This window comes from Frieseomelitta varia, unplaced genomic scaffold (genome assembly GCF_011392965.1).
Source record: "Frieseomelitta varia isolate USP_RPSP 00005682 unplaced genomic scaffold, Fvar_1.2 scaffold_906, whole genome shotgun sequence".
Classification (NCBI taxonomy): Eukaryota; Metazoa; Arthropoda; class Insecta; order Hymenoptera; family Apidae; genus Frieseomelitta; species Frieseomelitta varia.
Window position 1 is genome coordinate 7,900 of NW_025110708.1, and position 12,170 is coordinate 20,069.

The 12,170-nt window shown below is 36.4% G+C and overlaps 1 protein-coding gene across 4 annotated transcripts; it reads left to right on the forward strand.

Annotated features, from left to right (window-relative positions):
* The first annotated feature begins 2,789 nt into the window (after positions 1–2,789).
* On the forward strand, positions 2,790–8,807 carry LOC122537387 (protein TRC8 homolog). 4 transcript variants are annotated; one of them, XM_043670500.1, is made up of 5 exons: positions 2,790–4,296; positions 4,401–4,626; positions 4,717–5,107; positions 5,602–5,969; positions 6,199–8,807. In XM_043670500.1, the coding sequence occupies exons 3-5, from the start codon at positions 4,828–4,830 to the stop codon at positions 7,531–7,533; spliced, it is 1,983 nt and encodes a 660-aa protein (XP_043526435.1). In that variant the 5' UTR covers positions 2,790–4,296; positions 4,401–4,626; positions 4,717–4,827; the 3' UTR covers positions 7,534–8,807. The 4 variants fall into 4 exon arrangements, with proteins under 4 accessions (XP_043526435.1, XP_043526436.1, XP_043526434.1 ...); XM_043670501.1 differs by having other exon boundaries at positions 4,566–4,626; XM_043670499.1 differs by having other exon boundaries at positions 2,790–3,848; positions 3,978–4,626.
* Positions 8,808–12,170: the final 3,363 nt, after the last annotated feature.

Genomic DNA, 12,170 nt, shown 5'->3' on the forward strand with positions numbered 1-12,170 from the left:
GCGGACGCGCGGGACTTATGCGAACGTCCCGCGCGTATAAGTGGCTGGTGTTCCCACGCTGGAGCAGCCCGGAGGGCTTCCCATTCCGCTATCGACTCGCATTGGCGGGTGTATCATGTGCAGGTATGTATGTATCTTCGTACAGGCAACATGTACAGGGTGTACCCGGTGGAACATATTGGCCCACGATTTCGTGAGATGAATTAACAATGCCCTCCTCTGTCGCTATCAGCGGGATGGAACCGCACGTTTCTCTCTCTCTCTCTCTCTCTCTCTCACATTTGCACTCTATGCTTTCGTCAAATCGAAGGAAAGACATATTTGCGTTTTCGAAGAAGGGAGAACTTGGGAAATTTCAGACTCTAACCCTTTTGGATTTCATTGCTAAGAGATTTCACTTTCTTTATATTTTTGTCATATTTTTTTTATTTTTTTATTTTTTTATTTTGCAGATTGAAGCGAATTGTATGTCGAAAGTTTGACGAATGGGGGAATTTCAACTTTAGGTTTTTCTTTTTTTTTTTTGGCAATATTGTAATCCCTAAGAATAGAAATTGTTATAAAATTGATCTTACCACCTTGTAAAATTTAAACAATGAATGAAAATTTAAACTTCTCAAAGACAAGTATGAAAATTGTGCGAAAGGAAGAATTTTTTTGCTAACTAATCAGAATTCAGTCAGAAGTTATGTCTTCTCTAAGGAGATCTCACGCTATGAATTCTAATAAATTAGATAAAAATCCTCTTTATAAAACTGAGTTAGTTAAGTTCTAACAAATTAAGCTCGAATTAGTAGATTGTACTAATTATTAATAATTATAAATTCCATAAGCTCCAGTCTCGATTTTAACAATTATACATAACTCACAAATGTCAATAATCACAGCGGACAGATAATAAGTTCTAATAAATTCTCACAACTATAGTTAACAGATACCGATAATTAGAACTCACAAGTTTCAATGATTATTGCCGACAAATTCTAATTATAAGCTAGATTATAATACTAACTGGAAGACGACACTAGATTCTAACAAATGACTAACAAATTCTAACAATCCTGATAAACAAACTCTGATGAATCAACAATTGAAACTGTTGTCCAAGGCTGCTCAATATTTCAATATTTCTGTCCATTACCACTGGAGAGGCTTTTGGTTTGAAATTTTTCAAGGAACGTGTTCTCTCTGTACGTTCAGTATGCAAATGACGCCTCTGGCAAAAATCCCCTGGCTCAGGAAAGGACGCATTTTTCCAACGAAAACAAATAAAAAAAAAAAGAAAAAAAAAAGAAAAGAAAAGAAAACGGGGAGGAGGAGAGAGAGGGGTCGTTTAACCCGTTCACCGACCCCTCTCATTTATCGCAAAGTGAAGAGAGCATGCAAGTTACGTCGAGTCTGACACTCACCTCGCAAATCTTTCTTTGTCCTGTACATTCTCGTTCTCCAGCCTTCTATATTTACACCCGCTCGGATCGTCCTCGTCGGATCTGCAAAGATACAGACGTTTGTGATCATTCAAAAAAAAAAAAAAAAAGAAAGAGTATGCTTTCTAGGAGTATGTTTCAGCCGGCACTAACGTGGATTCGTTCAACTCGTGTTGCGGCGATGTTTCTTCTTTTCTTTTCGTTTCCTTTTTTTTTTTTTTTTTACAATTGCCAAAAAGACACGGATGTTTTTGTCCAAACTTAACATTGATCTCTGTGTTTGGACAGAGACTGCATAGTTGTATTTCTTTTAATTATTATTATTCGGATTGTAACGATTTATACATAGAATATTATTTCTGCACTGGTTTCCAGTTTCCAGTGTTAACTAATTGCGCTGGAAATTGACTGCGGACCATAACGAGCGACCGAACCGTACACAATAATTCGTCGCATTCTTTTTTTATTGAACTCGTCGGTACGATATCACTGGATAGAAATTACTGAGAAGTAATAAATTTATTATTCTGCCTGGGTTATAAATATAATAAATATAGTTAAAACTGGGAAAATATTGCAATTTTGAGACAAAAAATTCTCGACGTGCGTGACACGTTATTCTAGGTTAACCACTTGCGTTGGCAACTGATTGCGGACCATAACGAGCGACCGAACCGTATACAATAATTCGTCGCTTTCTTTTTCTTTTGAACAATATCACTGGATAGAAATGATTGAGAAGTAATAAATATATTATTTGTTTCGCCTGGGCGATACCTAAATATATTTAAAACTGAGAAAATATTGCAACTTTGGGACAAAAAATTCTCCATGTGCGTATGCCGTTAATCCAGCGCAAGAGGTTAATTTGTAATGGTAACTGATTGCGGACCATAACGAGCGACCAAACCGCATACAATAATTCGTCGCTTTCTTTTTGAACTCGTCAGTATAATATCAATTGGATAGAAATTACTAAAAAGTAATAATAAATTTTTTATTTGTTCTTTCTAAGTTATACTTAAATATACACTTAAAACTGAGGAAATATTGCATTTCATTCCAGCGCAAGAGGTTAAGGATGATTACACACAGTGTAATCGGAATGAATCGAATATAATAAAACTTCGTTTACACGGATTCCATTTATTTAAAAATTTGGTCGAACGAACCTGTTCTATTAGATCAAATCAAATCAATTTGCATTGCATTCGTACGATATATACAAAATACATTCGTCCCCCGTCGACAAGTCCGTGTAAACGAAATACCATCAAAAAAAAAAAAAAAAAAAAAACACACTGTACAATTAACAAATCGCATTCAATGCAACTTTACAAAAGATTCCAACTTCGCGTTACAAATTTAAAAAAAAAAAAAAAAAAAAAAAAAAGAAAAAGGAACAATAAAAAAAAAAGTAGAATCGAATTAAATGCTGCGAGCGCAAACATTGTCAATGAGATTTAACGTAAATGATTAGAGCGCGGTGTCGAAGAAACGGGTTGAAGGCGCGGGTTTATAAAAAAAGAGATCACAAATGAAAAGACATTTGTTCTATAATGTAGCATTACGGTAGCATATGCAAGCGCATTAAGATTCAATTAATTCAGAGAAACGAATGAACATTGCGCCGAGACATAGATAAGTTATATGGTAGCTAGTTTTGAACGAATGGCAGTATGAATATTCTGTACTCTGCACGTATGTGTCGTAAATGCATGCCTGTAAAGAGACAGAGGGAGCCCAATGATCAATTCATTTATTTATCTTATTTAGAGATGAAATGATATCTGCATTTAAACATCGAATATGTCAGGTGTGTATCAAAAAAGAATTGGAAAAAAAAAAAGAAGGAAAAGGATTTCATTCTCAGTGTTACAATGCAAATTTTTAGACATTCTTTGGAGGTTTGTATTTTCTTATATAATCTTTTAATTGTATTTACATTTTTTCTGAAAGATAAATTTTTAAACACGATTTTACACACGATACAGACACGTGAGAGAAATATATTCGATGTTGACTAGAAATGCGTTTCCACTACTTTCATCTGAAATCAGTATGCTTCCAGAATCGATTTTTAATTTTAAACTCCTCATTTCTGTTCCTCCCTTCTTTCATGATCAGTGAAATATTGTCAGTCATCTTGCGAGCGAACGATAAAGAGTACATGATATTATTAACAATAAAATTATGAATTTGCATAATAAAATTACCAATATTGAATCTACAATTATAAATATGTATATACTTTTTTTTTCTACTGCATGCTCGTCTTGTACACGTGTAGCACGTGATTTAGTAAACGAACTTTGGAATGAACGTAATAATTCTGCACGTTTATAGTTTATTTCGGGAATAATTATTATACTAATATTACGTGTAGCAATAAATTCAAGACAGTTGCTAGTTTACAAAAACGTAAATATATTTTTAAATGATCAAATAATTTTAATGCGCTGATATTATATTGATATGCGATAAGTTTTTAATTGCTCAGATAGAATTTTCGCGATACGTAACGATGTAAATTTATAATGTTATTTTCAGATCACGATATGTGCTGAAAAAGTAATGTAGCGCCATCTGATCAAATCGTTCAAATTCTTTGTGCATGTTTCTTTGTAACCTCCAAAGTATACGCGACAGCGCTTTACGTTGGGGAAAATTACGCGTATTTTAAACACGTAGTTTAGTCTAAATCCCGTCGCTGTCAGGTTAACGCGTTTTGGTTATTATTAACGTGAATAAATAAACACAAAATAAGTTTTACAAGCAGAAGTGAGTAGGAAGAAGAAAAACATCTTTGACAGAAATCCGGAGACCAAAAATTTGTGTTTGCCTGGTGTTAGCATATTCTCGTGCGATGGTAAAATCTCATGTTTTTGTAATATCTGCAAACGATTCAAATCACTTTGTAACTAAATAGGGAACCGAATCAACGAATTTTTATATATTATGATATTAAAACAGGATCAAGTATGATACGTTGATTCTATAAAAATTTGAATTTCTGCTACATCCTCGGCATCAAAATTACTCCGTTTTCTTCGTTGAATACTGGAAAAATTACAATTCACGATTATTGAAAACACATCTCTTATTTTCGTCGATTTTTGATGATAAAAATTATTCCAGTTATTCGTTAAGACAAGCGTATTTCGAAAATATGAGAATCAGAAACTTTATAATTCTGGAGGTAAGCGTTATAACGTAATTTAGCATTGATTGCTTATTGAATATGGCAGAATATATCAAGTGTAATTTATTTTTAATATTTTGAATTTAGATATTGAACAAACGAAATTAAATAACATTGCACTGGAGAAACTGTTCTCGCACTTTCTAAGAATAAAGTATCATTGAAATCTGTATTACAAAAGCAAAAATTTGAGAAACAATGGATACATCTATGAAGGAAAAGTTACTCACTTTTGCAGACGTTATAATTAGAGTTCCACCTTTATTCATCATAGACGAATTACTTAGAATTGGACTTGGATTATCTACTGACAATGTCGTGCTTCATAACAGTGAACATAGTTTTAAAATATCAAAAGTTTCAGATAGTTTTGTGAATTCAATAATACCTACGTCGTTGCTAAATCCATTCGACTTTGAGTATCTTGCTTACAAACTGCATTTTGCAATTGTACTAAAATTTCTGTGCTGTTGTTTAGGTAAGATATTTACATTACTAATAATTTCTATATTTCGTTATTAGTAATTTTAATTTCTACGTGTGTGTTTGTTAAGGCGAAGCAAAGTATTTAAAATAAGAGCAAAGTAAAATTAGATTTATCATGTCATTTAGATTAGAGATATTTTTGATGTTATGCACATTATGTAAGAACATCTTTTAATTGTATTTGTATGAGAAAGTGATTGCAGTGAGAATATCTTTTAAGTGTATAGTTATATATGAAAAAGTAATTGCAGTCTATTAGTCAAAATATAAAGTAGTTTACGATAGATTGAGCATATTTAAGTGACATGTTTATATTCAAAGTAGTAGAATTAATTCCTGTGGGTCACTGCATTTGTAAACAGGAGCAAACTTCATGTTTCATGTATTCATACCAATATATATACATGATCAAGGATTATTTGAGCTTTTACTAAAATTAAAGTAGGATAGAACTCAATAGTTGACTGTTGAATATTTACTTTTCAGGATATCTTGCTGCAATATGTACATTTATGTTATGGACAAAACATCTAATTATTGTATACCTATACTTAATATCAGTAGGGGTAATATTTATTTCCTATTGGTCAAATATTAGTACGATGAAAGCTATCATTACATATGTGAGCACACATGAATCAACAACTAGCATACTTGATGATATTTTATATCTTAACTTAAAATACGTTTTGAATGAAGGACCAGGGTTTCTGATAATTCAGAATTACATATTACAATGCTTATTAGCTAGTATTTTTTATTATATTCATCTTGCACCAAAACATCCAGTTCTACAAAAATTTCTCGTACTGAGTTTTATGACACCATCGATCGTTGGCATTTGTCCGCTTCCGGTAAGTTGAATATAATTGTATATCGATTTAATTTATATTATTAATGTATTTCGATGTTGATTTAAAATAATCGCATGTTCAGAAACGTAGATTTTTGCATGTTTTAACCGACAAGAATTTAAGTATGTATATTACATTATGTTTCTCGTAGATCATGTTCAAATGTCATGTATAAAATACGAATATTTCACTTTAATACGCACATTATTGAACATACATATTTTTCCAGACGCAAGTTCTCAACCATGTGCCAGTGTTCGCAGCGCTTCTTCCGTTAGCTGTATGTAAATTTGTTATTTGGTACCACGGCATCACCGTGCTAAACACACTCTATATGGGTTATCAACATGCGCGTAATTTCATAAGCAACTACGGTTTGTCCGCTCTCGCCGAAACCGAATGGATACGGTTGAACGTTCCGTGTGTATTACGCATGTTCTGGATGCTACGTGTCGGAGCACAAGTGTTTCAGATTCTTGGAAATCATTACGGCGAGGAGACGTTCACTTATTACATAATGCTTAGAAGTTTGTTAGTAAACGGCTGCGAGACCTTGACAGCAGTCTTGGGAATGACTAGCATAATTTCGTTTATTTGCGACTATATCGGCTGTTTCTTTCAATGGGTGTTACTCACGGAAGACGAAGACGAGAAGAGTATTGGTACCGTGTCCGCGATTTTATTTTACGTGCTGGCCCTGCAAACCGGATTAACGAGCTTAGACAGAGAGAAACGTTTGATCAGGCTATGCCGAAACTTTTGCTTATTGTTCACGGCGGTTCTACATTTCGTGCATAACATCGTAAATCCATTATTGATGTCGCTCAGTGCTTCTCATAATCCAGCGCTTCATCGACATATTCGCGCTCTGGCGGTTTGCGTATTTTTGATACTGTTCCCGATGTCGTTGCTGGTATTCCTTTGGACGCATTACAGTGTAAGCACTTGGTTACTGGCAGTATCAGTATTTAGTATCGAGGTGATAGTAAAGGTACTTGTCTCGCTCGCAATCTATTCCCTGTTTCTGATCGATGCTTACCGCAGCGTGTTCTGGGAACAGCTCGACGACTGCGTGTACATAATACGATCCTTTGGCAATACCATCGAATTTGCGTTCGGTATTATCCTATTCTTCAACGGGTTCTGGATTTTAGTGTTCGAATCTGGCGGAGCGATACGCGCCGTCATGATATGCATTCATGCTTACTTTAATATATGGCAAGAAGCAAGAAGCGGATGGAGCGTGTTCATGAAGCGTCGATCGGCTGTTAACAAGATCAATTCCCTTCCGGAAGCAAAGGCAGAACAACTTCGAACGTTAGACGATGTGTGTGCTATTTGCTATCAGGAGATGCATAGTGCCAAGATCACACACTGCAATCATTACTTCCATAGTGTCTGCTTGCGAAAATGGTTGTACGTTCAGGATAGCTGTCCCCTTTGCCATGAGATATTGTACAGAGTCGAAAATTCGCAGAACAATAGAGACAACGACAACGATACCGATACCGAGGAAGATGCACAACCGAACACCGAACATAACCGAGTGAACGAAGACAGGTGAAAAGACGCATAAATCGTCACGCAAATCAACTGATAAACTGTTACGAATTTAAAATATAAAATCGTAAGATATCGATCTGTGAGGGAATCTTGCCTAAAAAAAAAAAAAAAAAAATTTCGTTTCTTGTGACTCGCTCGAATTTCAATGTTCTCGTACGAGATACTTTAAATGTTTTTCTATAAAATTAAAGCTCGTTGGAGATGATAGGAAATTTGATCGTAAGGATAGCTTCCAGCTACATTATTTTGCAAGCATTGATGCAATAAAACAAATACGAATCGTCGAGAAATATTGAGAACAATAAAATTTATAATTAAATAATAAAATATTCGAAAAACAAAAATTTTGAAAGATTTTTACGGAAGGATTTCGATATCCTTTTATAAAAAGTTCTTTAAATTTTTGTTTGTTTCGTAATATGATTTCATTGTAAGTTTTATGTTTTTCAATATTGATGTTTACACAATTTTTTCTTGAAGATTCGTATTTATTGTTGCATTTCAATTTCAATTGTAAGTTGTAAAATTTCAATTTTAATTGTTGAAACGATTAATTGCCCGACTGTTGAAAATACTGCGCAGTCATATTTTTTACAAAAGGCCACTGATTTAGAACGAACATTCTTGAGTATGTGATTTTCTTTTGTACTTTTTCAGCAATGTTCAAGCTTCCGCGCACCCTTTCTGCGTATTCTTCCATTTTGTAACATTCTATTACTCTATAACGGACGTCGATATATTCCATTGGTTTAAATTACAAAGTTCGTATCGCCTGTCCATTAACGTCCATGTCCTTAGATATACGATTAGCCCAACTAATGCCAATTTTATTCAAAACGCGAAATACTTTACTTTAAGCCTCTATTAATAAAAGATGATAATATAATCATAAAATCATTGTAGATAAACATACGTATACAATTATACAAGTACATGGGATTCCAGATACATATTACAAGCTATACGAAGGAACCGTCAGCTTATTTATTGCGTTGTCGCAATAACGAGATCACGAGATTGACGATTCTTGACTTTTTCTGAAATCGATAGAGGAAAGCAACACAACTCGACATTTCGTAGAATCGTATTAGCCCCCAGAGATCAGTTGTGTTACGAACAATTTACGTGTAACGAAATATATCATGTGTAATTTTCTATCTCAAAACGCGAACGAAAGGAAACAATCACATTGGTCAAACGATATGATTTGTTCACATTTCTTGTTGTTTCAATTCGAATTTACAAGCCTCTGTGATAGTTAGACGACAAGCGAAAGGAAAGGAAAATTATAAGTTTTCTAATTTATTGCAACAAAGCATTATTTATTTACTATACGATTTAATAACGACGAAGTTTTGTTTGTAAGATCAAATCATGTCTAATAAATGTTATATTTTTAAAACGTTATCGTTCTTCCAACCGTCCCAACGTTGATCGCCGTTGTCGAGACGGTGAGATTCCGTTGTTCGGTTCACCATGCGAGTTACTGTCCGTGTGTACGTGAAATTAGAGTAACTCCGATGCGAATGATGCAACTAGGTGAAGGGCGCGTTATCATATGTAACCACCGACCGTATGGTTAATTTTAGATTACCTATGATTTCGTTGACTCTTCTCGTTTGATTCAATTGCAGATTAAACGAGCATTGTGTGACAGATACATTTTATAAATATAGTTTATTCACGCAATTTTCGCGGCTGTGGCACCGGTAACGATCGACGATCATGTATTTCGAAGAAACGAATAATAAAGTCGATATGAAAACAGGAGGAGAGAGCAAGCTGTTGAACCGGAGAGAACGTTTTTCGTTTACTTCCCGTTTTCTTCGACTGGACTTGCACGACTGAGAAGGTATGCTTGCTTTCCCAGCCTACGTTCCCCACTCTTCTCCTCAACTTTTTCACGTTGCAGTTGCAGATCTCCGAAAGTCCGCTAGTTGATCTCAGTCTGGTGCGCACCGTCGCCGAGTGAGGGTGTTGATCATTCTCCTCCCCCCTACGGTACATTCTCCGAACGATACAACGAGTCAAGTAGACGAGCAACAGGTAAGCTAGAATAATTTTGTAAATTATATACACATACTATAATCGACGCTGGTGAAACGTGTTTCCAATTCACTCAAGGTCAGGCGACCGTGACTTTTCCCCTATATAGGTCACATTGTGACTACGAACGTTGCGCTACTATTATAATTATTATTAGACGTATGATCGTTATTAAAGTGAATGCGCCAGTGTGTGGAAGTTCAGTGAGATATTTTAAAGGATTTTCAGCTTCTGACATGCGGTTTTATCCAGATGTGTTTGATGCGTTACGTTTACTTTACGTTTATCCAATGCTAGTTAAAAAAAACATCTCTGTCGATATCACTTTTGAAATATAAAGAAATGAAAGATGTATTGTACGACTGAGTACGTTGAGAGAAGAATTGTAAATTGAATACCTTCGGAAGCACGCTCCATCGAACGCGTTAATTAACTTATGATACTTAAAGCACGGTGGATATCTTGACCAGTGACGCAACGACACTGTGCTTCTACGACGTAAAATCGTTGGTACAACGTCACCGTATTTATTTTCCAAATTCCTCGACAAAGTGTAGGCGTCGAACGTTCCGGCAACAAGCACAACACGAAGAATCCTCGGCGTTCCTTGCTGCTTCGCTAGAAAAAAAAAAAAAAAAAAAAAAGAACACAACTCTCTATTTCTCGCGGCGAGAATGCAACTTTTGCATCGTGTTCGCTGGCTGATCGCGAACACTCGTAGAATTGTGGGAAACACTTGCTGGCGAAGTAAAAGTGAAGGAGCAACGAGGCGTATTTCGCAAGTCGGAAATTCGTACGGTGGTTGGTCGTTGACGTAACTCGTTACGAATCGTTGCGCGTTCAATGGTCCATACTGCGAACGAACATCGACGAAATTCTCCTCGTCCTGAGGATTTTTCTCGGTTGTATAGATCAGAGGAAACGAAGGGGACCGACAGGCGTAATAAACCGCGTGGTTGTATCGTACAAAGAGGCACGATCCGCTGCTTCCGCGTTTCTTGCACAGTTATTAATAAAAGCTCGTTTTCTGTGTACACGGCGATCGCAGGCGATGGCCGCTTCTTGAGCGACGCGACCGATCTCACGGCCTGTAATCAGCCGGCAGATCTGCCGGAGAGCTAATTAGAAGCTAGCGGAGGGAAGGTTTCTGTCAGCGTCGTTCAACCTCAAACCAACGGAAGAAAACCCTCGCCGTGGCAACGATAACAGATCGTTACGCGTACGTGCCCTCGATTTTTCTCTCTGCCCGCAATTTCAGCCGCTGTCGAGTTTCGTAATAATTACTCTCAACTAGCCTGAACGAACACGTTCATAGTTCTGTCGAATAATCAGGTTAACGAATTAATTCGGTCAAGTTCAATATGAATGTGAAAGCGTCGACCGTTGTCGCGTGTGTGAAATAATTTTATTTTAGGTATTTTTTTTTTTTTTTTCTCCGTTTCGTTTTTGCGAAAACCGATGGGATTACACGAACGTGTGATTTTTATTACATTTATTGGAAATCTGAATTAAAGGTGTCTGAACTTCAAAGCGAATATTTTGCAAGCTTTGAAAATTTATTTGCGTCTGTACTTGCAGTACATGTTCGAACAAGTTGGATGATTTACACGTGGTAATCGAATCGCAAGGCGAACGCTGTGTCACTGAGTTCTTGCGATAAATTCAAGAAATTTGTACGGGAAAATTGCAGGATTTTTGTAGATATTATTTTTAACAGAAAAGCAAATGGAACTAATAACACTTTCTTTTCTCTGGCGTTACATTTCATGTGTTTGAGTGAAAGATGAGGGAAATTCTCAGTTTACTCGAATATTTGAGAGTTCTCTACGTTACCTTTGGCTGTTGAATTATCAGTGTAAGTAACCCCGCAGAGTTTTCTTTCTTGAAAATACATATTCAAACGCAAAGTAGTCTCGGGCCAAAATCTCAAAGGTTTACCAAAAATTACGAATCTCTCCTCGGTGCCAGCTGTTATGTGTTTTCGCGTTTTTGCGCTCGAAGCTCGTTCCCCGATCGAGGCGACGAGAGAATTGACAAAAAGAGATCGATTGTTCGAAAAATCGAGGAACTTTGCTCTGGAGAAGACTTGGATCTGGTGGAACGGCGGTGGAATAGCAACGCACCGTGACGATCGTGTCGGTTATTGTCGATTGCATCGTGGGACTCGCACGTGCCAGCGCTAAAAGCGCGGCGTAAATAGCTTCCGCGATGCGTGTTGCGGCAGACCGCAAGAAAGAAAACAATTCTATCGTCGTGAACGTGCGAATCTTTCGACGCTTTTTCCCTCCCCGATAGTTTTTCTTTTTTTTTTTTTTTTTCGGTACCTCCGCAAGTACGAAACGCTTCCGCTTTCAGACCGATTGTTGAACAGCGTTGTTGTGGACGGTGCTTAACGCTCCGAGAGGAGAAAGAAGGGAACACAGCGAGAACACGCGAAGCAATTAGTTTCAATCGTTCGAGCAGTTTCGTTATTACCATTTTTTTTTGCGGAGCATTAAAGTCGGTCGCATATAGCGAGGCCTCGTTTTTCCCACGATTACTCGAACGCGTAATCGCGAAGCTTTTTCCACGATAGATGGAGAGAAAGATCGC